Source organism: Lontra canadensis, unplaced genomic scaffold, assembly GCF_010015895.1.
Source record: "Lontra canadensis isolate GAN:19392208 unplaced genomic scaffold, GSC_riverotter_1.0 scaffold22, whole genome shotgun sequence".
Taxonomy (NCBI): domain Eukaryota; kingdom Metazoa; phylum Chordata; class Mammalia; order Carnivora; family Mustelidae; genus Lontra; species Lontra canadensis.
Window position 1 is genome coordinate 6891632 of NW_022631016.1, and position 27870 is coordinate 6919501.

Sequence of the window (27870 nt, forward strand, 5' to 3'; positions counted from 1 at the left end):
TGATCTCCATGCCGTGCTGATTTGCCGTAATTCAGTCTGCTTGGTGGCCTGGCCATGAGGATGACGAAAAGAGCTAAGTTTGGGGATTTGCTTTTTAAACCGGAAGTCAGATGTCAAGGATGGTGATTCTCCCAATACCATGGCCAGCAAGGATAGTAACAAATTCCCCCTGGCTGCTAATCTGAACACACAAGGAGCAGATCAAGAAAAGGAACCAAAGCTCTAAGTGCGGTATCAGGAGAATGGAGAAACGAAGGTCAACAGAGGCAGTGCCTGGGTAGCTGAGAAAGGTACACCAGGGGGAGGAGGCCTGTTTTGTTCTCTTCCGTTTTGTTTTTATGACTTGGGAAAGGGCAGAGAGTTCGAAGGAGAAAGAACAAAACAAGACATCAAAGAGACACATGGTTATTGCCCTTTCCCTGCTTGAGGAGGACACAGAGGAAGGGTGAGGTGGCCCGGCCATGTCAGGGAACACGGGGGCACAGGGATCTGCAAACACAGGATAAAGGCCTAAAGCCTCAGCATGTCTGAGGGAGACCCCAAGGAGAGATCTTGGAGCACAGAGGGAGCTGAGAGGTCTTGGTGCCTAAACGTAAAACAGATGCAGAAATGATGCTAAAATCATTAACAGTTGGGGAGAGAGGGGATTTTGTGGACAGGGGATTTCATTTATTTTCTGTTGTGCTTTTAAAACTCTTTCAAGAAGGAGTCTAAGACGTAAAAGAACTTTTTGTTGTCGTTTAAAGCAAAAGATTGACACAACGTGCTGGAAGCAAACCTATATCCATGAACATAGTCGAGGGTTAAGGTAGTTCAAGATCCTGACCGAAAGATGGTGTCTATAGACCTGGGGAGAGAAAGCAAGTGCCTCTCATCAGTTCTGCAAAGGGAAACAACTGAGATAACAAAATGATGTTTTATCTTTATTTCCCAAAAGAAGACAAAGGGAAAATAGGACCGGAAGTCGTTAACATTCATGAAGACCCATCACAAACTTGATGAAGAACTGGAAGGGCGGTTAGGGACGGGGGGGGCACTGAGAAGCAGAACTGTACCGGACAGGCAGGACAAATCCAACTTGAATATTTTTTTTAATCTTTGAAAAAAGTAAATAAGGAAGGGCACAATGTTATTTCAGTTGGAACGGAAAACTAGAACAAGCCTGTTCCAGTACTCAGGACCAGGAGAGAACACACCAGCAGCACAACCAGGAGAGAACACACCAGCAGCCCTATTGTCTGAGAAGGGTCATGTGCCCATGGACCACCCATGGGCTTCCCCAGCTCAGTGAGTCTGCAGGGCAGGGTGGGGGAAGAGGAGGGACCAGGATGATCGGACAAGGAGGCCTATGCCATCTTTTTCTCAAGGACAGAGGGCAGACCCATCCCTGTGGACCCGAGTTGCTTGTGACATATGAGACCTGACCATAGTCGTGCTTTAGATGAGTCCAGTATGCAGGCTGAGATGCACTGGGGGAGGAGAGGAGGAGGAGAGGAAGAGGTTGGCATTATCACCAACGAGGCTAGGACAAGGCATGCTCGCTCCTCGTGTCCTGCAAGAGGAACATTTGGAGGTGGGTATACTTGTGTGTTTCTTCTTGACAAGAGGTGAACTCCTTTGCCCAGAGTCTGGCTCGGATCAGCTCAGAGCTTTCCCGTTCTCACTCCCTTCAAAGTCCCCTCGTGTTTAATTCACAGACTGCTCCAACGGATTCTAGAAGCAGTCTGGGAGCCAGTCCTAAACAAACAAATGCATCTAAAATAATGTTTTTTAAGAGAAACTGAGGTAAGTTCACACAAAACAGAATGTAGACCATATTGGAATGGAAGAAAGTAGAGATACTTAGCTTTTGAACAGCAGATAAATCAAGGAATCAGAGTCAAAATTAAGAATGAAAGGATGTGTTGGGGCGTGTGGGTGGCTCAGTGGGTTGAAGCCTCTGCTTTCGGCTCAGGTCATGATCTCAGGATCCTGGGATCGAGCCCTGCATCGGACTCTCTGCTCAGCGGAGAGCCTGCTTCCTCCTCTCTCTCTCTCTCTGCCTGCCTCTCTCCCTACTTGTGATCTATGTCTGTCAAATAAATAAATAAAATCTTAAAAAAAAAAAAAAAGAAAAAAGAGAGAGAGAATGAAAGGATGTGGCCTAATGGTCAGGCTCTGTAATCGTGTCTCCTGCTGGTGACGAGCCTAGACCCAAATTCTCCTGCAGAAAATCTGGTGGATCCTGTTGTCGATCATCGCTACAAACGTGACGGTTCCTGGGTTATTTAAACGTGCAGAAGGACTGGCTGGGATGGCTTGTTTGAAAGTACAGGCATGATGCCCATGTCCCTTTAGCAGATCCTGGTATAGGTTTGTCCTATAAATCAACTTAGCTAAGTGTCTTCGAGTTTCCTTTTCTCATCTAAGAATTTTCTTTTATCACATTTCTGCATCTTGAAAATGGTTTAAGGGAATTTAATGAATTCTGGTTTTCCAAGAAGTCACCGTGCTCATTTCCAAGGCCGCCAGCAGCCAGCCACCACACGGCTTCTGTTGTTGAAAATGAGAGTCGTCTATCCACATTTTGATAATAGCGCTTGAATATTAAAACGACCCATGTGTGCCTGCGATCCCACAGGCGGGTCAACCTGTCCTTGACCTGAAAGTACTTCTCATTTGAGAAGAGAGCTGGGATGAGGAGTTGCTGACTCACTACAAGAGCTTCGAGACAGAGGCAGGCCAAGGCCCACTTGGTCTCAAGGACACATGGCCCTGAGTCCGGATGGAAAACACATGCTGTAAGGACCTTTCTCTTAATGAATTCACTGGTTTTTCCCTTACAATGTTTCATCCTTTTTTTCCCCCAGACAGGTATGTTCTGCTTGAAGAAAGGCTGTAACTGTGCAGAAAGATGATCTGGAATCGGGGTCGATGTCTCAGCAACGTCATTCCATCTTGGTTAGAGGTGGGGGAGGAAGGCTGGCAGCCAGACGGCGCCTGCGCCCAGCACAGCGCTCCCACTGAAAGCAGCGTCTCCCTTAGTCATGCATCACCTCGGCGAGCACCCAGAGCACTGAAGAGCAATGCAGGGCAACTGCACGTGCCTCTCGTGCTGAGTGTGACTCACGGAAGGCGCGGTCACCAGGTGAGTCTCGGGAAACGGCATCGCCCCATCAGATGTAAATGTATGTATGTGAGACATATGTACATACAAGCCTTCTATGTAAGAGACACATGTATTACATATGTATATATGTGCGCACAGATTACAGAAGTTTATTTTTTAAGAGTTTATTTGAGAGAGAGAGAGTGCATGAGCATGTGCAGGGGGAGAAACAGAGGCAGAGGGAGGGAGAGAATCTCAAGAAGACTCCGTGACCAGCTTGAAGCCACACTCGGGACTTGCTCCCACGACCCGAGATCATGACCTGAGCCGAAATCGAGAGTCAGATGCTCAACTGACTGGGCCACCCAGGTGCCCCCAGACTACCCAAGTTTAAATAAATATGTAGGCATGTTGTTATAGTCCTATTTATATCTAAATATGTATTTAGATATCTGGATATATATGGATATATATTTATATCTTAGATATATTTAGATATTAGATATATTTAGATATACATCTAAATATATCAATGTACATATGTAGAAATACATAGCTGTAAGTACACAATATGTATATCATATTGACCATATGCTATATAGTGCACAGGGTATGGATAACACATATTTATTATGCATCTATTTACATAATGTCACTATTTTCAACTGAATTCCATGAGAGACTTGTTGGGGACACCTCAATTTAAAAAAAAAAAAAAGAACCTCCTTGCACAGAATCTCCACCGGTTGTTAGTGTCCCATCTGAAGAATCCTCCATGTTTGCAGTAATTACATAAAATAAATTCAGGTCTGCAGGGTGCCGCATGCATTGACTCAAGAATTCCAAACACTGGCACCTCTGGTGACTATGTCCAGCTATGTGCCCCCCCCACCCCCCGCAGGCCACCAGGTTCCCAGGCAGGACGGAGTCATGGTGGCTTCCCCCTGACGTCTGGAGCTCGCCACCCTCCTTGCAGGGCTGGACAACATGGCAAGCAGAACCCAGGAGAACCACAGGCAGAACAATACACAGAGCCCTGGATTCCGATCAAAACTGTCCCACGAGAGAGCAAAATAATTCTAGGAACTTGGTGTCAAAAGTACTGAAATGAGATGATCAAGAAAGGTCCAAGAAAGAAGCAAAAGCTCCAACAGGCACACAAAGCAGCTCCTCACCACCCCCCAACCCTCCCACCCCCCACCCTCCCACCCCCAGAGCTGGTGTCTTTCCCAAAGGGCACCGCGGGCAGGGCGGAGGCTCAGACACAATGACCCCAGACAGACAAGGGACTGTTGTTTGCATGCAGGAGAATCGACCATTTATGTTTAAAATAATATTTGTTTACAAGACATTTAAATAATTCTTGAAGTGGGTTTCTGTAATGGTATTTTGAAAAGAACTCAATACGACAGATTTTACTATAAGAGATTTTTGAATACCTAAAAACAGGCAGTTCTGCCCCCTTTCACGCAGGAAATGTTCGAGGACTTCGTAGGCACAGTCACCCTCTTTCCCCGAAATGAACTGAAAATATTATAAATAAAACTGAACTCCAAGTTCACAGAGAACTGGCAGTCTCCGCAACTCCTTTCTCCTCTGAATGGGCCCAAATCAAAGATCTGGTGACATTTTCTTGACCTGAGTCCCTGGACTATCCGTTTAATGGACTACACGTGAAATGGTGCCTGAGTGGGTCCCAGCACACCAGGGAAACAAGAGCAAATGTGTCATCCCTCTCCTCCCCTGCGCTGCAGCCGGCCGGCCGAGGAATGTTCCCCGCAGGGTGGCGAGTGGGCCCGGGGCGCCCCAGCCCGCAGGCTCAGCCCCCTCGCCATGCCCCGCATTCCGGGCTCGGCAGGCCCTGCGCTGTGTGCGGCAGCCCAGACCGCCGTCTGCGGCGCAGAGGGAAAAACACGAGCTCCGCCAAGAAGGCTGGCATTTTTCTCATGTTTGAGATGTCACATTTTGCATTATTCTTTTGATTTCAGGGAGAAGGGAAACTTCGTAATTCTGTGTCAGCTGTCCTAAGACTACTGCGCAAACAAAAAATAGGACATCGCTGAATTCTCCTTTCTAAACTTGTGGCTGGCAAGAAAAGCCTGAGTTGCACCCCCAAACAGAGGTTAGAGCCGCCCCCTTCTACCTGTGAGGACCTTCCAAGACCCCCAGGGGATGCGTGAACCACACCTCGGATAGTACCAAGCCCTACATACGCTAGGATTTTTCCTATTCATACCAGACCTATGATAGCGTTTACTCTGTAAAGGAGGCACAGTGAGAGATTACAACAACAAACAATCAAAGAGAACAATTCTCACCTCCCTTGGGACTGTGGCCGACCGTGTGTAGTGGAAACTTCCAGAAGCAAGACCACGGATAAGGGGACTGCTCTAGTTAGGTTAACTGTATGCAAATGTTTTCCGATTTGGGCCCTTGAACTGTCAGAAGGGAGAAATTTGGGTTGTCTGAATCGGGACTGGCCCTGGGGCAGGCGGTGTTTGGCCTGGCTGCTCCTTTTCACAGGAATGGCCTTGTCTCCTTCTCTTCTGTGTGCCAGAGGCTGGCTCAGGCCTCTCACCTGATGGCTACTGCGTCAGATGCCGCTCGGGGGAACGTTCCTCTGTCCTCATAGCGCGGCTGCGCGAATCCGTCTCCATCTGCGTCACTCTACTCTTCCGAACAAATTCCCTCTACAAATGCAGTTTCAACCAATCTATAACGACTGAGACTTGCCATCGTTTTTAACCCGTTAAAACCAGAAACTCGTGGAACATGAAGGTTATTTTATTTGCTCCTGTTTCTTTCGCTCCTTTTCCTGCTGTGTCTCAGAACACTCAGCAGACGGCAGTTTCTGTCAATCGAGTGTCCGTCACCCAGTGGAACGGATGCTCTTCGCTATTTGTTCCCGATGTTCACGGTCACAAATGGTCACCGCTTCAGGCAAAACATGGGTCAGCTTTGATCCAGCAGAAACAATTCCTCACTCCGGGCAGTAACGACTTCCGAGTAAAACGCTACTGCTCTGATTCTATCAAGTTACTGACTCGGAGACCGTCAGCAGGAGAAGTGTACTATGATTACATAAGTAACCAGGTGTTTTCCTAAAAGATATAAGGAACACAGGAGCCTGATGTCCAGAGAGGGGAGGGAAATAGATATTTTTGGAAAAAGTTTGCGCAACGAGTGAATGTGATCCAGAGGAAACGAGAACCACGTGACATGGACCATGTAAGAGTTGCGTTTGGAGAAATACAGTAGGGTCTTCACCACGTCGGTGTCTGGCCATGTCTGGAAACATTTTTGGTTATTTTTGGCTGTCATGACTGGGAGAGACGTATTGCCAGCATCTCTTGGGGACCTGGGTACTCGGCTACACATCCCCAGCGAACAGGACAAAGACCCCACAACTAAGAGAGATCGGATCCCAAACGTCAAGAGTGAGGAGGCTGAGAAACCCTGAATTAGTGATTTCACCACCCTAGTGTGGGGCTCACGTGCCTGGTCACTCATCAGGAGAGTAGGGTTACCCTTCCAGCTGGGGCTGTGTCCTGGGCTCAACAGGAAACCATCAGGCCCAGCTCCCAGAACAGGGGCACGGGTTGTGTAATGAAAATGCAGCAGGACAGGGAAAATACAGAAGGCTATTGGTAACTGGTGCAATGTAGGGGTGCAGCAGGGCCAGGAACCCCTGCAGGGAAAGACACAAGTCCCGGGTGATAACTGGGGGAGGCGGGGGAAACGTGGGCAAGGTGGAAGCAGGGGGGACGCTTGAGAAGGGGCCCCTTGAAAGTAGGGTAGGAAGGTAGGAAGGCATGGCCACCCCACAGGGCCGGGTTATACCCGTGTTTAGAGATGGGCACTGAGGTTGGCATCCAGAAAGTTTGTTGCTGGGTTGCCCAAAACCAAATTGTGCTTATTGGCATGTGCACAGATCCAGAAGAAAGAGGAGAGGGAAGAGCCAAAATACCAGAAATAAAATAAAAGATAAAGACAAAAATAAAAAGGAGAGGAAAAGCCAAGGGGGAAAAGGAGGCACCCCCGCTGGCACAGGCACGCTGGAAGGCACCAAGTCATCAGGCAAAGGGGACGACCAGGGCATCAGAAGCACAGACAGAAAGGTCAATGCCTTCTGCCGGCAGAAAGAAAGACATTTTGTCTTTCCCCCTCACTGCCCCAGGTGATTCTGCCTCTCCACGCTGCAACAAGGTGGTCTTGTCTGAAGAACTCCCCGGGCTCTGTTGAGCGGGGAACAAGGCCTCTGGTACCTCATGACATGCAAATGTTCCAGGAAGGAGAAGACAAACCACAGAGAAAGCCCCTTCTCAGGGTTTTACATACAATTTATCCCAACTCTGTAAGGAGAATTCATTAGTTACCGATCCTTTATTTTGTGGGGCATTTTCAGAGACAATATTCCAATTTTTTGTAACCTGGTGCTGTCTTTACATCTTCTTGTGTCTCTGACGATTTATCTCAGAAGCAGTTTCTGAGGTTAAAGATCTCTCAGTAAATTGTCTTCATCAATTTCTGCCTTCTTCTTTCTTTCTCCGTCTCCAAGTGTTTCCCTGGATACTGCATTTTCTGCATTTTCTTCTTTCACCTCTCCTTCTTCCCAGTTCTTTATTCAGTTTTGGAAAACCCAGTGGCTGAGTTTGCCGAGACCAGCCTCCATGTCTCACTCTCAAAACGGTTTAGTTATCTGGGAAACGGGCAGTGAACTTGGGTAAAATAAAGCACGTAACATCTTTTACCCACACAGAAGGTGTGAAGGTCTTTGACCAGTGTCCACTTCCTGCATTTAGTCGATCTTCCCCAAGCCCTTGGCTCTGGACTCACATTTGCATAGGGAGCCTTACTTGGGGTCCTTTGTGCATCTGCTTTCTTCTGTGACCCAAAGTGGGATTCACACTGGAAAGGCGCATGCTTATAGAGTAAGGCCATCGCTCTCAGAACAAGACAGAATGGACCTCTGCCCCAGCTGCAAACAAATGTCCTCAAGATGGTCCCGTATAACTTTCTCAGAGCCAGATTTCCCTGGATGGAGGAATTCTGCTCTCCTTCAGCCCTCCACCCTCTGGAAGCAAGTCGACATGGGCACAGTCACTCAGGAAACACATTTCCAACCTTAATTAGAAACTGTGCTTCCCTTAGGAACTTGGGGATGAGGATTTTCACATGGAAAGAGTGGGGGTGGGTGCAGGAGAGGGAGAGTTTACAGATATGCTGATGAATTAGAAAGAAATATCATTTTTGATATAACGGTTTTATTTATCATATATAGTCACTTTATGGAACTAGCTCTAAGATATAATTGGGGGAAATTAAAATGTTATTTTTAAAATTTAGGCTCATATTTTTCCAAATGATATCACAGCCTAATGATTCCATATCTTAGCCTAGTGATTAATGGTACAAATCAGATCTGCTCTTCTATTATGAATCCTTTTTGAAAACTGTGTTTAATCTTAATTTAATGTTAAAACCTTGAGAATTTACTATACATATATTTTTGTCTGTTTCTTTAAAGATTTTATTTATTTGAGAGACCGTTAGAGAGCATGAGAGAGCGAGAGGGAGAGAGAGACTACTAGCAAGCGGCAAGAGTAGAAGGAGGAGACTCCCCACTGAGCATGGAGTGTAATGTGGGACTCGACCCCAGATCCAAAGGTAGATGCTTAAGCAACTGAGCCACCCAGGCACCCAACATATATTTTGTATCTTGCTTTTTTTTGTTTTTTTTGAATTACAAGGTACCACCAGGAACAGCCTTCATATTTTTTTTCAACGCCACATGTGACTTTTATTTTTTTTAACTTCTTTTTAGTGTTCCCGAATTCATTGTTTATGCACCACACCCATATTAAAATGCTTCACATATAGTCCTTCTAAACGGTGGTGACCATGCATTTCCGCGTGCTCCTTACCTTGGATTTGCCCTTGCTGTAACAGGCCTTCTTGGTGGCTTCATCACACTCCCACTCCACAGCCTGTAGGAAACACCAAAATGACAGCGACTGTTACAGTTCTGACTGAATCAAAGGGGACAAATAATAAGGCTCTGGTAATCAGATTAGGAAATGTGGCCACCCCATGGAACCGATGTTTTCATACAAACATAGAATTTACCCTAAATTTATGAAATTCACTCATAGGGGCTTCTAATTTTCTTTGAAATCGAAGCATTTTAAAGGACTTGCCCTCAAGTATCTGTATTTAAGCAGAAGCAGTGTGATATTTAGACGCCTGTAAGAAAGGCCCATGCAGGGAGTTGATGGCTATTGTCCTAATTATTGAAAGCAACCCTTCGGTGAAACCACAGGATAGATCCACAGCGCACTGAAAAGACAAGCCCTGGACCAAAAACGATGTCAGCACTCAATGAGACATGTGCATCTTCTGCTTATCATATGTCATTTATCTATATTCAAAGATAATGGAGCAAGGATGATTTTGCACCACCTTACTCCCAAGATCTATATGCAAATGGTGAAGAAAGAGCTCATGCAAAGAGCGCATCTACTACTGTACACAAGACCGTAATTTTCACACTCACAGCACCTCTGACTCAAGAGTTAGACCACAGCTCACGAATATGGTTTCCCAAATGTTCCGAACCCAATTCATGGTGATCAAGTTCCCGCACATCCCCTCACATCTGCTGCTGTCTCACGTAGGGCGTCTGTAATTGGCGACACACTACACAGCACTGACTTCACGGGAAGGAATGGTGCCTACAAATACTAACGATCTCTACACCGAGATTGTGAGTCCCTTCTTGGAACAAATGTAAGAATCTGAGCTGTTTATCTTTTGTATTATTGTATGGAATGTGGATTTGTGTCTTAGCTTCCTATCAGAGCTGGAATTCCAAAGACTTTAGGATTTCTGAAGGACCAGTTAAATCATTATAAGAAAAAAATTGTTTTTAATTTGTATTTTTTTGAGAGAGACAGGGGGAGAGAGAGAGAGAGAGAGAGCATGAGCAGGGTGAGGGATGAGAGGGGCAGAGAGAGAATCTTAAGCAAGTTCCAAGCTCAGTGCGGGGCCCAATATGGACATGATCTCACAACCCTGAGATTCTGACCAGAGCCAAAGTCAAGAGATGGACACTGGGGTGCACTGGGGACACCGGGTCACTCAGTCGGTTAAGCACCTGCCTTCGGCTCAGGTCATGATCCCAGAGTCCTGGGATCGAGCCCCACATTGGGCTCCCAGCTTCTCCTTCTCCCACTCCCCCTGCTTGTGTGTGCTCTCTCTGTCAAATAAATAAATAAATCTTAAAAAAAAAAAAAAAGAGTTGGACACTTAACTGACTGAGCCACACAGGTGCCCCATTATCAGAAAAAACAATTTAAGCAAGGGACAAGTCTTTGCTAATTTGAACAAATGTTAAATAATAAACTAAACTAAGCCAAAGATAAGCTACTGTCAAATATTACTAAGGAAAATAATGGCTTCACTCTCACTTCTAGGAAGAAGCTATTTTTTAATTCTCCTAAACCTAGGAGAGTAACAAAGTAATCATGCACCAGAATCTCGTATCGACTGTCCTCCAAGAAACATTACATAATAGAGACTAAAACACAAAACTCTGCATCTGTATCTTCCTTGCCAAATATGAGCACAAAAGAAAGTGTTCTAAAGAGAGCCACTTCAGTGTCTTTCAAACAGAAACAATATCCTAACGGCTTTCCCTTGCGTCGACTTAGCGATTTTTGTCAGTGTCAACATTTGATGAGAGAATTTGTTAATTCTTTCTGTGATGCCTTCCTGTTCATAATGTTTAATGGCAACAATAAAATTCCAGCTAGTCAACATGGGATGCAAACAAATGACTTGAATTCTGTGCTACGATGACAAATACTTACACGACAAGGGATGACACTTCCCAGGAAGACATAAGGGCTTCACATGTCATGGCAGATCTGTGTGTCCCCATGGGATTCACATTAAATAAGTGCATTACTATTGTTCCAGATGGACCTTTCCTTTCTTAGATCTGTTTATAAAATGGACTGTGCTGTTTGTATTTAAACAGAGATATCCCTATTTTTGCCTTTACTTAAACTCAAAACAGAAATGACACACTACAATACATTCTTTTACAAAGTCAAGGCTATTGCAACTTTGACTTGCTGGCCCCAGGAGGATTTGATATATAATTACTAGGACAACTACAAAGTAAAAAGCTTTAGATAAAGAGGCATTCATAGGGGCCCTTGGTAATCCAGTAATTTTGTTAAAAGTTAATTATTAATTCTCTCGTCAGTAAACGTAAGACCTGTGAGGAGCATGGTTAGTTCCAGGGTTACAAGAAAACTTATCAGACATCATCAAATTGTTCAAATCCTTCTGCCGAAATCACAAACAAATAGCTTCCCCAGTCTGCCTAATGCCCAAGTAGCCTGTGTGTTTTCAAGATAATTGAAGGCCGAGGATTGGATGGGAAAGTAATAGAAAAAAGAAGGAGAGTTTTCAAGAATATTTCATTACTTCATCCAGTTTAGCAAGGAAAAGCACCTGCACATACAAGTTTATTAGACCAACAGAAAATAGGACAAATCTTACATATTTTTCAGAAGATAGTTATTAAAAAGAAACAAACTTACTTCTGAGGCATTTTTATTACAGTATAACCAGCTTTCCAATAATATTCAAATCCAGAATTAATTGAAGACCACGAGTGTTCAGCTTTTTTGCTGATTCACTTCCTACTTGAATAGAAGAGGACAGGAGAGACAAGACTTATATTGGGAACGGCATTCCATTCCTGCCTATTGTAGGGCTGCATAAATATTACTGGATATCACAGAATTTATCAAAGAGTGCAGTGGGAAGACATGTCTTCTGCAGATTGGGCTAAAATAGGGTGTCGATCCCACAGTGTCATTCTGTTCTCTCAATCAACTGAACTTGTCCCATTTGACCATTTCACAATGATGGGGGAACAACACACTTCTATTAGAGAGAACTGGGACTATCAGTAGAGTCCTCGTGCACCAGAGTTCATTTCTCAAAGTTACTCATCCTGTTTGAAATTATATTATGTTCTAACCTGGTCATAACTTTCTTTATTCCACAAGAATTGTTCTAATAAATTAAATTTCTCTTAACCCAATCTTCTCACTATTTTCTCACAGGAGAGTCTTGTTACTCTTTCATGCATTATGATTCTGGAACAAATCCCACTACTGATTTGTGAAGCCATCTTTCCAGTTGACTTTGTTTCAAGACACTTTTCCGTCTACACAAACCTGTCTTTACAATAGTCGCAACATGTGCAACAACCCGGATCTCAGTACAACACGCGTGATCTTATTTCCTGAGTCTCTGTGGGTTTTTTTTTAATCTAATTTTTATCATCTCTTGTCTTTTTCTATTGCACAATAGCCCCTCAGAGAAGAAAAAAAAACAAAACTGAATTCCCTATTCCGTTCTGCATTTAATCTTCATTGTGTTTTTTGGCAGCAAACACGCAGCAGTGCTAGCGCGGTTATCTGGATATCTAGGCTATACACAGTAGGTGAAGAGTATGGAGCATCCACATCTTAAAAGACAGGAAGATTTCCGCTTGCGGAATCTTTTTCGTTTGTTTGTTTGGTCTGTAAATGTATGCCAATAACATCTGTGCTCTTCAATGACCTACAGAAGCTTTGCTTTATGCATTTGCATTCATTCTCTCTCTCATGTCATACGCGGTTACAAAGCACCCACCTACCAAGTGCAAGGCACTGTGTGTTAGGTAATTCTGATGGAGGAGAAACAGACATGGGTGATATTTGCATATATCAGACATTAGTAAGTGTCTTCCATCAGTCTGGACGACATCTTGCTAACTCTGAGAACTTCACCATGGTCGTTTCCATTGTTCCAACAGCCATACTCATTTCAGATCCAGAGATAACCTGGAACTTACGACATCATCAACTTTCCAGAAGCCACAGTGCTATAGACAGACGGAAAAGGAAATGGGAGTATGTCTATAGAATATCATTTGATTCCCACAGGAGCCCTGGGATGGAAGGAAACATGACACAGTCCACCCCTCCCCATCACGCACACACATATGCTCAAGTTATGATAAACGGAGCTCCGATCTCGGGAGTAAATCAAAAGTGGGAAAGAAAAAAGACTGGCTCTTTCTATGTACGTGTTACATACATATAAATCCACAGTTCTCCGAAGTATATAAACAAAGCTGTGTATTATCACATTCCGCAGTGAGAGAAGTTAATTAGACAGGGACCAGCAAAGGCAGATACTTTTCATAAAAATGAAGAGAACAACATTCTAGGCAGATGGGCCACTACTCTTTCAGCAGATGGCTTTGCTAATTAGATACTGGCAAAAGATAACATTTTAAAAAACTAGTTTAATTACACAGTGCCAAAAATTAACAACCACCTGAGGGCTTTTTTTTTTTTTTATATACATTACATTCATACTCTCATGTCATGTATTTCTGTGAAATGCCAGAGAATGTTAAATCGTGAGAGCAACTATAAACACATTGCCAGGCAATGTGAGACCATATCCTTGTTCAAAACAGAGGCAAAACACAAATAAGTTGGAACTTGAAATAACCTGATCTTTATGCAACTTCAATAGGTGTTAATCCAGTTACCCTTATGCAGAGACATGTCCTAGAATTACCGTTGGTGGCCACACATGACAGGTTCACAACACAGCAAATTTGAGACGGAATGAAAGACATTGAAAGACACAAAGGGATGGAGCGTTTAGTCACTTGGGAAGGATTCATTCCACATTCCTCTGCCTTTACTTCCTAGCATCTACTGGATATTGGCTTTCAACATCAATTTGTGGCACATCTGTTTTTGTGTCCACAGCAAATACGTAAGTCCTCTCCGCTCTTATGGGTGTCCTCCGAATCAGAGAACTGTAAGGGGGCAGCAGTCCTATTATTCAACGACTAGTTTTTGATTCTCATGACATTGACATCATCCAAAATTACAGATACAGCTTACTTTGGAAACACCATAAAAAATGTGTTACTGCCATTTTTAAAATCCTTCTATGAAAGCCCGAGATCTTGTTCCAAATCAGATTTATTTTCGATAGCTGTACAGTGGAGTTCCCAACCTGTTAAATGCTTACTAGGCCTGTTGTTTTTCAGTGGGTCTTTTTAAGATTTTATTTATTTCAGAGAGAGAGCATGCGTGGGGGTGATGAGCAGAGGGAGAGGGACAAGCAGACTTGGCACTGAGCACAGAGCCCGACATGGGGCCCAATCCCACAACCCTGAGATCATGACACCAAGAGTCGAACATTTACCTGACTGAGCCACCCAGGAGCTCTCATTGGATCTTGTTAAACTGAGGGTTGTTCTTTAATTGAGTAGACAGTATATTAGCTTCCACGGCTGTCATGACAAAGTAGCATACACTAGGGGCTTTATTCCCTTGCAGTGTCCAAGGCTAGAAGTCTCCAATCAAAGTGCCAGCAGGGTTGGTTCTTCTGGAGTCCCAGGAGAGAGGCTGCTCCCTGCCCATCTTGTGGTCTCTGGTGGAGGCAAGCAGCCCTGCTGTTGGTTGCAGGATTTCTGGAAGCATCACTCCAGCCTCTGCCTCTTTGTCCAAATGTCGTCTTCTTACAAGGACACTGGTCTTTGATTAAGGTCCACCCCACTCTAAGAAAATCTCCTGCAGCTCATTACATATGCAAATCCCCCACCTCTAGATAAGGTCACCTTCTGAGGATCTGGGGGGACACGAATTTTGGGAGGACACCATTCACCCCAGTACAAGACAGTGTGACATAAAATAAAGAGTCTGAGATTGACAACTGCTAGTACATAAATGAGGGTCCTTGCTTTGCTAGAAATCAGCTGCCAAATCTTAGGCAAAATACTGAAAACAATTTACAAAAATCTCATTGTGTGGACCACAGAGCTGGGTGCTTTGTATACATTTTCTAAGTTCAGTCTCTCTATAATTTTACATGGGAGCTAAATCACCATAATATTCTGGAAGAGAACATCAGCTAAATAACGTACCATAAAGCCCCAAAAAGAGCAAGTGGGACATCAGTATCTGAATTTGGATTGAAGCCTTTGCTCTAAACCACTGTCTTTTGACCCACAGAAATCACATGGTATTCGTCTTTCTCTGGCATATTTCTCTTCGCATAATACATTCTAGTTCCATCCACATCATTGCAAATGGCAAGATTTCATTCCTTTTGATGGCTGTGTAATTATATATAGAGATAAAGATAGAGATAGAGATAAATATTCTTTACCCATTCATCAGTCAGTGAATATTTGTGCAATCTCCACACTTTGGCCATTGTTGAAAATGCCACTACCAACCTTGAATCTGTGTGTTTGTTCTGTTTGGGGAAATACCTAGTAGTTCGACTGCCTGGCTGTAGGGTAGTTTTGTTTTTAGTGTTGTGAGGAATCTCCATGCTCTTTTCTGGAGCAGCTGCACGGTTTACACCAGCAGCAATTCAAGATGGTTCCCCCTTTCTCCACATCCTCACCAGCATCTTCTATCCCTTGTGTTGTTAATTTTAGCCATTCGGACCAGTGTGAGGTGGCATCTCACGGTGGGTTTGAGTCACATTTCCCTGATGATCAGTGACGCTGAGCACTTTTTCATGGGTCTCCCGGCCAGCTGGAGGTCTTCCTTGGAAAAGTGTCTGCTCATGTCTTCTGCCCATTTCTTACCTGGGTTTGTTTTTTTTTTTTTTTTTTTTTTGGGGGGGTAAGTTCTTTATAGATTTTAGACACTAACCCTTTATCAGATGTGATCTTTGCAAATACCCTCTCCCATTCCATAGGCTGCCTTTTGGTTTTGCTGACTGCTTTCATCACCGTGTAGAAGCTTTTGATCTTGATGGAGTTCCAACAGTTCATTTTTGTTTTTTGTTTCCCTTGCCTGTGGCGAGGTATCTAGTAAGAGTTGCTAAGATCGAGCTCATGTCTCTAATTCCTACACACAACCTTATAGAAAAGAAAGTAAAAGTGGCCTTTACCAAAGTCATGCTTCATAAATGCGAGATTATAGCAGTAAATCATTAGTAAGATGTAAGAACAAATGACCACTGAGTCATAGCACTCAGTATCTAATTATTTCTGTATTTTGTTTTGGTTGACTACTTTTGAAATAATAGTGATTTATACAAATTAAGCAGTAAAAAATAAGGCCACCTTGGAAGCCCAGTTAATGTGGAGTATATTCTGAAATAAAAGCAGTCACTTTATTCTATGTTCTACAATAAACCAAGTAATCCAGGTGACATTATAATAAAAGTTAATTCACTGAGGGTTTCCAGTGCCTAAACATTTTGCATATTATGTATTTTAATGGAATGATTTTTAAACAGTAGACTGAAAACATACGTAATGTAGAAAACCCCTGAGCACCCCTGGAACCCTGGGGTTCCAGGAAGCGTATTTAACATATTTGGTTTAAAGGTCCCAGGCACCTCTGATACCCAATTTAAATGCTTAGAATGGCCCTGAGGAGGCAGAAAAACAAAGTCATGGAGGACAAGTTCTAATAAGCCTACTCCTGAACACGGATGAGCCCCACTGGGATGAATTGGGGAAAAAAAGTACCTTAGGAATGAGCCTACTATCCAAAGATGTTATAAAATATGGTATAATATTTTAAATTATGATAGACCCTGAGGCAGCAAACAATTGTTAACTTCAAAAATGGTGTTATTAATGGGTGTGGTGCATAAACAATTAATTCTGGAACACTGAGAAGAAATAAAATGAAATGAAAAAAAAATGGTGCTATTAATTAAAATGAGCCTGGAAGGTATGCCTAGTACCGAAAGCTGCTTTGGGTTTCAAAAAAATTATTTTGGTAGATTCAAGTGGGACTGATTTAAAAAATGGCATCCTGTACAATTTGTCAGCCTAACCATAGTGGAAAAAAAAAATCCAATTACTAGAGGAAGGACTATTTTTATACCTAAATTTCCTGAAGTATTAGTACATAAGAAACTCAATTCAAAGTCAATCAAGCATGGGGTCAGGGTTGCCATTAGAGTGAACTGACTTCTCAAGGACTTGCCTTATTTTAAGTTTCCAGTTTTGGTGGGAAAACTGTCGCTTCTAACATATTTTCTCTCTGTATGTTTTTCGAAAACATACATCATAGAGATGATGCCATTGAAATACCAAAAATATCTGTAGTGCTCAACAGAAATTATAATGCTTGCTAGAAATTAAATAGATACAACACGATCAAATTAAAATTAGACATCTATTCCATACATGGAGAGAGGTGCTCCAAAGGAAACGAGCTGATTATAGGAAGTCATGAAAACCATCAGACCCTCCTGAACTTCATAACACTATTTGAAGACTTACTTGACAATGACATGAGGCCTTGCAAAATATAAATTAAAAAAAAAAAAGAATGAGCAAGACATTGACATGGGATGATTTGTAAGACACAGACCAACTCTAGGGACAACTTGGTATAATGAAGGCTGTCCTGGAAATGTCTTTGCAAGGATAACTTTGTAGCATGGCTTGGACCAACGCATCCCTACATAGAGCGCCTGACAACTGGAAATCATTCTCGAGCCGTTGGGAAAAGTGGAGAGACAATTGTGGCCTAAATATAAGAATGAGCGCCCCAGCTCTAGAATGAGATATCACTTGGAAATAGAGTCAAGGTTCAAAGGGAACGTATCACACAAGCAATAAGAAGGACCAAGGTCTCTATTTTGAGAGAACATGAAACAGATGGAGAAGAAGATTCCAGCAACCGTAGCATGAATGTAAATGAAGATGCAGAGACATGGTTATTTTTATGCCCCTCCCCTACCACTTGTGACTTTTTGTGTGCCTGTTCACTTGCTAGAACTCTAAGTTCACCGACGTTGCGGTCATCAGTTTGGGTCTCATTTTTGTATATTCTGGCTGAATCCTAATGAAGACATTCTACATAAACTATCAGCTTAAGAGGCAATACAGATTTAACTAGATGAGTATTTGTTTTTAGTTTTTTCCAGCAATATTTTCCGTTTTTTTTTCTGAAACTGGCTTCATGAAAACAAACAACACCTCATACCTGATTACTTTTTTCTGCAGTTCGGAGTTACGATGTATGTACTGATTCACTAGGGTGCATAGAAAGGCCAGATTATAGATGCTTACTGAGGAATTATTTTATATCCGCTGAGCCAACCACTCAGAATTTATTATTCACATTATAAATGCTTGTTTCCTGAGATGCATGCTACCACTACCAAGAATGTCTTTACTCCCAGTTTCCGAACATATCGATCTATTTGCCAAAACTCAGGATATACTGAAAACCCTTTTGATGAGCCTTTTTCAGCAGTATTTCCATAAATTTTCATTTGGAGCTGAGAGAAATGAACATTAAAATTTGTTTTCTGGTGTACATCTGGGAAGTTACACTTCCTTCTTCTTTTAAATAAACTGTAAACAAGGTGATATACTTCTGTTCAAGAAACATTATTTATAATATGATCACAACGTTAAATGAGAACTTAATGAACATTATTGATATATTCAATTCCTAGTTAATATTTTAACATTCTCATAATTTTATGAATATCTGCTAGAACTTATTAAATCGAATAATTTAGCACTAAGCAGTACTTTGTGAGTTTGCCATTTATTTTCTCAAACATTTGTCTCTCTTCTGTAGTATAATCAGTTCACTTATGAGAGGAAAATATTATCACAGTCCTAAAATATTATCACAACTATTACTAAAACCTTAGATGAGAAAGAGTTCTATCCAGGAAAGAAGTCCAGAAGTGTTTCAAGTATGAGAATAAGACGTGGTTTTTGTTTTTTTTAAGATTTTATTTATTTATTTGAGTCCGAGAAAGTGTGTGTACGTGCAGTGCAAGAGGCAGAGGAAGAGAGAACTTCAAGCAGATTCTACACTGAGCACAGAGCCTAATGCTGGGCTCGACCTCATGATCCTAAGATCATGACCGGCGCTAAAATCAAGAATCCGGTGCTTAACTGCCTAAGCCACCCAAGTGCCGAAAACAGATGGTTTTTTGATATATGTGATGTCTAGGATATTTTGTTTGAAAATGGAAATTTTTTGGTGTAATTTTACAACAAATTCTGGTGAACATCCCTCATCTTCCCCCTCCCCCTTTCGTCCATTCTCAGTAGCATCTTTGCTATCTGACCAGCGGGAGTTGGCAATTCATTGCTAAACACTGTAATTTCCTCCAATTTTCTATGAAGGAGCTGAGCCGTATGGCTCTGGTAGGGTCCAGAGATACACATCTGTTCATGTCAGAATGAGACACTGTGGTCAACGGAATAAGGGTCCCCCCAAAGTTAGCCGCATCCCATTTCCTGGAACCTGGGAATATTCCCTTGCATGGGAAAGAAGGCAGGGCCTAGAGACAGAAGGGTCTTGACGGGCTGGCACGCAGCTCAGGACAGGACGAACCGGGCCCCTGAGTCCAGAGCTTCTCATGAGCCAAGAAAAGCTATGGAGCAGATGGTAAGTAAGACGCCAGCCCAGGGAGGTGAGTAAGTTAGAAAGACTTCTGGGTTGTGCTAGGGCCCGGGATGGAGGGCGGCGGACCAACAAAAGACTGGTGCAAGGCAGAGTGGCAGGCCACCAGCATGCAGATGTGAGAGACTAAAAGAAGCAGGGACAACAAGATGACCGCGGAGGGAAGGGGGACCCCACTCTTCAGTGGAAAGAGCACCAGGTGCTGAAAAAGTAGATGTTGAGGTGAGGGGGATGCCACACGCCCGACCTGACCACTGGGTGGACATCAGTAGCCCAAGTCTGTCTCATCTGTAATAGGAAACTCATTCCCACCCACTCCTTTGGTTGGACTGGGCGCCACGCACGATTCCGGACTGCCTTCTTTCCAGCCCGGTAAGTAACTTTAGTCCTAGAAAAATAAAACTACCTTTACCATGCTGGCTGAAGAAAAACATAACAGGATAATAAATCTACTTCCCAAATAGCAAAGTAGTTGACCAAAAAGAAAAAAAAAAAAAAACCCACACAGATTCATAGGCTATTTGGATCACTACACTTTTGATCAAATACACTTTCAGTTCATTGGTAATAAATTGTGGTTTTTCAAAACTAACCGCAAAAAAAAAAAAAAAAAAAAAAAACCAAGGAAGCAAACCATATCAATCCCATGAAAGATATGGCTAACATTAGGGAAATTCATGCTAGTTTAGCTCAGGAACTTCACCTTTAAAGTCAAATGATCATGACTTATTGGCTTGAATTCCCTGTCCTGAGTCAAGCCCCTGTGATTAAGTAAAGAACAGAAATGCAAAATTAGGGAAAACATAACCTTTGGCATACAGGACATTTAGCAAAGCTAAAGAGTCGAAATTTATAAGTGGAAGAAAAAAAGAAAAATAGAAAAGAAGAAAAATTAAGTTTTTTCGCCTCTGTTAGGTTTACATTTCTCTTCGATTTTTCACACATGTGGAAAATTCAGAAAGAAGTATGCTATTAAAAAGCTAATATTTATTCTGCTGTCAGACCAGCCAAATTCAGACTTAATGCTAAAGTTTCAGGTAGACTTGGGTCTCATAATTCTCAATATCAACAGAGGAAACTTCATGTTATTTTTCAGGAACACTTTGGGTCCATGATTTTTCAAGTGTTGACTGAGTTCCAGGAGACCCAACAGATAAGCCTATGCTGCAGACAGTTCTGGCTCAATCTGGAGCTGACACAATGTGTCCAGCATAACAGGTACACAGAAGAGCATGGCAACAGCAGAAACCAGAAATCAGACAATGCAGGACAATAAAATATCTACAAGAGCACCAGCAAGTTACGTCTGGGAAAATATCCCAGAGCTCCTGATAGGGATGACACCTACTAACTTCTGCCCAGCACTACACACATTCTCCTCCCAAAAGCCGTGAGAAACAGGCACTACAATCAGATTCACCTACATGGCAGGTGGCTGGGGAGAGGCTGACCCAATGTCCCCAAGCTATTAAGTGATGGGGCAAGATTTGAACTCAGGTCATCTGGCTTCAGCATCCATTATCTTAGCCATGTGCTTTGGCCCCATCTTTCAGTGAGCAGAGTGCCAGGACCTCCCAGACTCCTAATTCCTTCCTGCCTCACCAGGGTCCTATTGAAAGACTGACTTGGCTTGCTTTGAACTTGTCAGAAGAAATAAAAATATGTTGCTAATGGGAAAAGACCTTGGTGGAAAAAGAGAAATAAAATGGTTTGTTTGAACAGATGATGCCTCTTCACCTTGTCATTACAGACATTTCTGACAAAACCATTAATGGCTTCAATGTTAATTCCATATGATCTCATTTGGGCTGGCAAGCCCTCCCACCCTGCATACTGAAAGGGCCCTCAAAACACAAAAACAAATTTAATGGAGAGTAGCCTATCACTCTACAATTCTGTGGAATTATCCAAACCCACAGGGAATTCTATCAAAGGCAAGACAAAGAGCATAGATGCACCATTGGGTGTAACAATCCCATCTTCTAGCACATCACACTGGGGTAAAGATACTGAACTGCATACAGATAATTCAAACTGGGTTATATTCCCAAAGTCAGTTTATGTACTGGATTTGGGAGAATAAAGTAACACTATCCCAGAGAGAAACCATGCGAGTTGAGTTGATGAGCACCATGGTGAACAGAGCCCAGTGTCCTGGATACGGCATGAAGGACCCACACATCATGAAGACGTGGCCAAGGGAACACACTTGAACTTCCAGTCTGAGAGTCTAAGGTTCCATGTCCCTCCCATCCCAGTGAAAGGAGGGTCCTTAGCCCCGCACATGTAACATGGAGATCAACCCCTTTCTCTCATAGCACAGGGCAGGGGACCTCTGACGAAGTGTGACCACTGGCACCACCAGGCCCCGGAAAGACGAGAACAAGGAGTGGTGGGACCTGGTGTACTCCTGGCTTCTTAGCCTCGGTCGGACCTAGCCTACCTTTTCCCTCAGTCTCTATTTCGTGACCCCAAGCAGTCTCACAATTCCCACTGCTATCCTCTTACTGGAGGACACAGGCTTTTGGAGTCTCCCTAAATGGTCCCAAGGCTGGCAACAGAACCATTATTAAAGAGGGAAGCCAAAGCCATCACACAGGCTGTGGAGAAGCACTGTGCTTTCCATGCAGTATTTTCTAGAACAGCCACACCCTAAGAGCGCTTATACCTCTGAAACAACTCATGCTGAGTTCTCCTCACTCCCTAATGCCTATAGTTCTGATTAGGTTGATATCAAGAGAAGTAGATTTTTCTTCTTTGTTTCTCCAAATAAGATAACGTTTCCCCTTATACATCTATATATGTGTTCCCAAGGGTAAATGGTTTAATGGATTACGGTGATGGATAATTAGGTCTCTTAATTATTTTCTCAGGATTATTGCAGTGGTGAAAATCAAACCACATACACATACATCCAAATAACAAATATAACATATTTAATTGCTTTTTAATTGAGAAATGATTCCTTGTTTTGAGAATGATCTCTGTCCCAGGGTGTTCATTATTTCTGTTGCATATTCAAAGACCTTATCAGTCTATTTATAACTGTTTTGATTGGTTTACCTTCTATGGTATTTTGACAAATGTCATTTGTAATTAGTCAGATTTGTGTTCATACTAACACATAATCTGGGTGATTCGGCTGACACATAATGTTTAATTACCCAATTTTAATTGAATCTATTTTTAAAAAAATGGATACAGCAAGTCCACAAGTGACCTACAGAATCTCAGAATCTCACCTTTTGTAGGTATCAGACTCAGCGTTTCCAAAAGATTTCATCCCTAAGCCTTCTCTGCTAATATTTGCTTTTCCTTTGAATAATGAGGAGTCCCAGGAAAAAGAAACTCATAACTTAGGGAATAGCTTCTATATTCCCTTTACATCAATGACAAAAATGCAGCTGCATAATAATCCTAAGGCGACAGAGTAAAGTTTTTCCTCCAATGTGTAAAAACACAAAGGACAGTCATGAGGTTTGTCTGAGTGTAATATTAGCAAACTCACGAGACATATGGACAGAAACTCTATGCCATACTTATGTAATCATTTTTTAAAGGTCTATTTATTTTTTTAAAGTTTTTACTTATTTATTTGAGAGAGGGAGTGAGAGACACCTCATGAGCAGGGGCAGAGGGAGAGGGAGAAGCAGACTCCTCTGCTGAGCAAGGAGCCCAACGCGGGTCTTGACCATGACCTGAGCTGAAGGCAGGCGCTTAACCGACTGAGCCACCCAGGTGCCCCTAAAGATTTATATATCTGAGAGAGAGAGAGAGAGCATACAAACAAACGGTGGAGAGGGGCAGAGGGAATTTTCAGGCAGACTCCCCACATGACCTGAGCCAAGACCAGAAGTCGGATGCTTAACTGACTGAGCCATCCGGGCGCCCCTGTCATCATTTTAATTGGTTCTATGCCAAGGAGACATTCCAAAACAGGGGATGCTAATGATCCAGTAAATTTCTATGTCGTCCGTCTTAACTTGTGAACTTATTCAACCAATATTTACTGAGCACCTATTACGTGAAAGAATGTGGGTTACACGATTCTTCCTAAAGCCTCCTGCACTTTAGAAATTCTCAGCATAACAGAGGTGAGAGACAAGGAAGGGAGTAATTGTAATACCATTCAGGATGTAAAAGCATGTAGTGTGAGAACATTGAGAAGCGAACACTCTGGGTAGCAAAGATGGAGAGCCAAGCAGACACTCAGCCAGGCTTCCACGTGAGCAGGGATCGAGGAGAAACCAGAGCTCCTCCAGGCAGACGAAAGGGGCTCGTGCCTGCTGGACACAGTAGCCACACATGTAAGGTCTGTGAGGAGGGAAAAGGCATCCCACGTGCAGGGACCTGCAGGAGACCTGTCTGCTGAAGCCCACAAGGAAGGACGGGGATTAGCGGACTTTGGAGCTGGAAAGGGAGAAGAGGACAGACCATGAAGCCTCTTAGGTGATGGGGTTTGAAGATGGGACTTTTTACATTTAAGCATTTTAAGCCTTGAGATAACATGGTAGTTTACCTATGTGAAGACATTAACCATAGTTAATGGCGGGGGAAACTGAGGCACAGGCATGATAAACAACTGCTCAAGGTCAGACAGCACATGAAGGATCTAAGATTGAACCACGAACAGATATGCAGCTTAAAAAAGAGAAAAAAAATGCCTGAGGGAAAAGGATTAAACGAGTGAGAAAATAAACAGTTCACGAAAGGAGACCTAGCTGAAGCCTTTCTCCTCAGTGAGGAGAAAGCAAGGACACCAAATTCCAGCAGCCTGGATAAGGCAGAATCAGTGGTAGAAACAAGCAGGAGGCACAGGTGCAGGGACAGGCTGGGACAGACTCTCCCGAAGGCTGTACACACTCTGGACAGAAGGTCTCAAGTTCATTTTCTGAGGTCAGTTGGAGACGCTCCACTCCAACGGTACTGGTGGTGTGAGAAAGTATTCTCTCATTCTCTCATCCGGGAGGGAAGCTGGCTTGGAGGAAAACACAAAGCCTGGTTTCTCTTGACCCTTAGAATCATCTCTGTCTGGAAACAAAGGGCATGTGGTGACATGAGTGGGGCTCACAGGGGTTAGCTTGGCTTTGTGGTGCTCTTTTTGGGGAAGGGAATGGAACACGAGGTCACAATAGCTCAGTCATCAGCCTGCCTTCCCCAGAGCTGGCAAAGCTTCAGGGTTTGAGGCCAGGGGCTGGCTGTGTGATGGGTATGATGAAGGGCGCCCCAAGACCCTTACATGAAATGCTACCATGTAGAGGGATGATTTGCTCTAACACACAGACACATGGCTTAAGCACCATGACACTGAGGTCAAGAACATTCCGTAGCTGTTTCTCTGGGACAACAGAGTACAATGTCCATCACACCATTAGATTTATCTAAGCATTTTGTCCTCAAAAGTATTAGAGAGTTGACTTCTTCTTCCCTCTAGAACCACTTTCTTCCCAATGTCTGAAGCCTACAATGGCCAGGTTTTCTTCTTCACTCACTAGCTGCTCCTTCTCAGTCTCCTTACCAGTCCCCCTCTGCATCCCCAAATGTGGCATCCCTCTGTCATCTGCCTGAGACTCCTGTGATTCTTCTCAACCCTTCCTCCTTGGGGAGTATCACGTGGTCCTGTCAGGGTAAAAATCATCCATATATGCTCCTTCCCTGTCCATTGCCAACAATTCGTCCTTCTGTTTTCTGGACACATCCCTCAGGAGAGGCAAAAAGGCATCTCATGATACCCAGATCACCACAGACGATGCCTCTCAGCATGCTCCAGCTTGCCTTTCCCCCAGGTTCTGTTCCTGTCACCACTCACTCAGGTAAGAAATAGGCAAGCTATCCTCGATTCCCCTCATTTACTCACTGCCCACATGCAATCCACCAGCAAACCCTCCTGATGGTAACAAACCAAAAAAATCCCAAATCCATCCATTTCTTTACCGGCATCTCCTGACTGAACTACTGCAACCATCTCCAAATCAGTGTTCTTGCAGTCTTGCTCCATCACAACCATTTCTCTACACCTCAACCAACATACCTTTCCAACATGAATATTAGATTGCGTCTTGCATCTTTCACAGGCTTGGCATTGCGCTTAAAATCTAGGGTCCTCACCTTGCTCATAAATGTCATGAGATCTTGTCCCCAATTCTCAGACCGTGTGTAATCTCATCCCTCTGCCCCTTGACCACTGTGATCCAGCAACTCTAAACTTCTTTATATTCTTTTAGGCTGCCAAGGTCGTTCTGTCTTCTGGACCTTTGGATTTCCCAGCCTCCCTCTCCAGAAGTCTCTTCCTCTCACCTCCACCCCATGTCTCATTGCTCAGATGTTAATTCACCCTTTTTACCCTAAAGGTGGGCTGGTGCTGCCCACCTAACATACAGGCGCTCTAATGATATTGTCCACTGGATTGTTGTATTTGTATTCTTGGCAACAGACTGTTGTCATTCTAGCCCTTTCCTTAACTATTAATTGGTTAAATGTTCATTTCCAACTATAATCAAACTTCTAAGAGAAGCAAGTCCTTTCCTTTGGTCACCATTTTACTTCCTGCCCTTGGAAGTCTGACCACCACAAGGACATCTTAATTAAATATGTGTTGAAAGAAGTCATGAATCTAGAAGTTCAGAAAGGCACAATGACTTTGTTTTAGGAACTTTCTGAGCTGAGGGCAACAGTTTCAAGGCAAAACTTCACCACAGGTTTTAAGACCATGAGGTCCAAGAAGAGTGATGCTTAGGTGAATCATTTTGCATTTCTGAAACTCAATCTTCACATCCATACAATGGGAACAATAATCCTTGTGCTTCCTGTTTCCTAAGACTGTTGTGAGATACAAAGAGATATATGTGGAAACTATAAGTTCTAGGGCAAAGTAACTCAGTAGGAAGAGTTGTGCTTGGAGTCTTCGGTCTTCCTCAGGAAGCAGAAAGCTCATTTCTTACCATTAATGGATTTGCTGACCCAGTGGGTGTATGAGGAATAAGCTGGGTGGTAGGAGTCAACACCTGCCCCCAACGAGTTTTGCATCTGGCAGCAATCCAGAGAATGACTCCTCCACCAGGTAAGAAACACAAAGAAAATTCCTTCATCACCATCTCAGCACAGGAGCCTACACTGAAGACCTTCAGACTGCCCCATGGGTGAAAATCAGGTCACCCTTTACTTCCATAGGACACACGGCTCATGTACTATCATGCTGGAGAGAAGGCCACAAAACTACTCAAAGGGGGAAAAGTAAAGCTTAGCACACATGGCAAACAAACTACATATTTCATATGCATGTTTCATACATATATGTGTAATTTCATACACACACAATCTTTTTTCATACCAAATTAAATTTCACTGCAAGTCAGTCAAATGAAATCACAGCTTCTGTATTATACCTGGAAACAGCCATCAAAACGCCCCACTCCATCACAAAACATGTGGTTGATATTATGGATGGAGACTGTAGGGCCCTAAAAAATTAATTATCATCTCTCCCTGCAGCAGATGAGGCCAACGAACACTGTTCAGAATAAATGAAGCCCCCTAGCCTCTCCTTCCCACCACTTGACTCCTAAGGCATCTCTCGTGATTCCAAACCCAAGCCAGGTCAGACTGGCATCCTGGTGCGGTCATGACTTCCAGATGTTTCCCAGGGGCAAGGTCAAGGGGCACAAATGGGATGGGTCAGCAAGGTTCATGCATGGGTTACATACAACAGTGAGCAGAGAGGGGCTGGCCTCTGGACAGCTCTGCACACAGAGTCCGAGGCCCACAGGAAGCAGGAAGAAGTGCAGCCAAAAGCCAAAGGTCAGGGTGATCGCGGTGATATCACTGAGCCCGAAGACCAGTGGCCTGGGCACCCAGAGCAAAACCCAGAGGTTTGCACCTACTGGATGCTCATTTAGACTGAATACTGGAAAATGGCTGAGGAGGAGCCCTGGGGAGATCAGCTGTCAGATGTCATGATGAAAAAAGCAAAATAGAAATATTCATGCTGATTTGGAAAGAATCTCCAGAGAAGTTCCATGTCTAACCCTCTTCCCTTCAACTGCCTTCTCAAATGCTGGTCTGAGACATAATTCTACAGATTCATTTGAGTTCTTCAATTAGAAGCCTCAGTGAAGCAAAATTCTCCTGTGCAACAAAAGCCCTGACTATTGGGTCAAAAATGTATCGATCAAACCTGCTCAGTCTCGGGCACGCTGTTCGGTGAACTAATGAAGATGGACAGTCGGGCTGGCAGGCTGCTGATCCAGAAGGGGACAGTGTAGGTCTGGCTATCAGTCT

The 27870-nt window shown here is 43.4% G+C and overlaps 1 protein-coding gene across 1 annotated transcript in view; it reads right to left on the reverse strand.

Moving 5' to 3' along the window:
* The window catches only part of SEMA5A (semaphorin 5A), a 297989-nt gene that overhangs the window by 158283 nt on the left and 111836 nt on the right, over nt 1–27870 (reverse strand). Inside the window, exon 4 of the mRNA XM_032861862.1 lies at nt 9013–9075. Within this exon, the coding sequence (XP_032717753.1) occupies nt 9013–9075 (63 nt within the window). The remainder of the gene's footprint in view (nt 1–9012; nt 9076–27870) is intronic.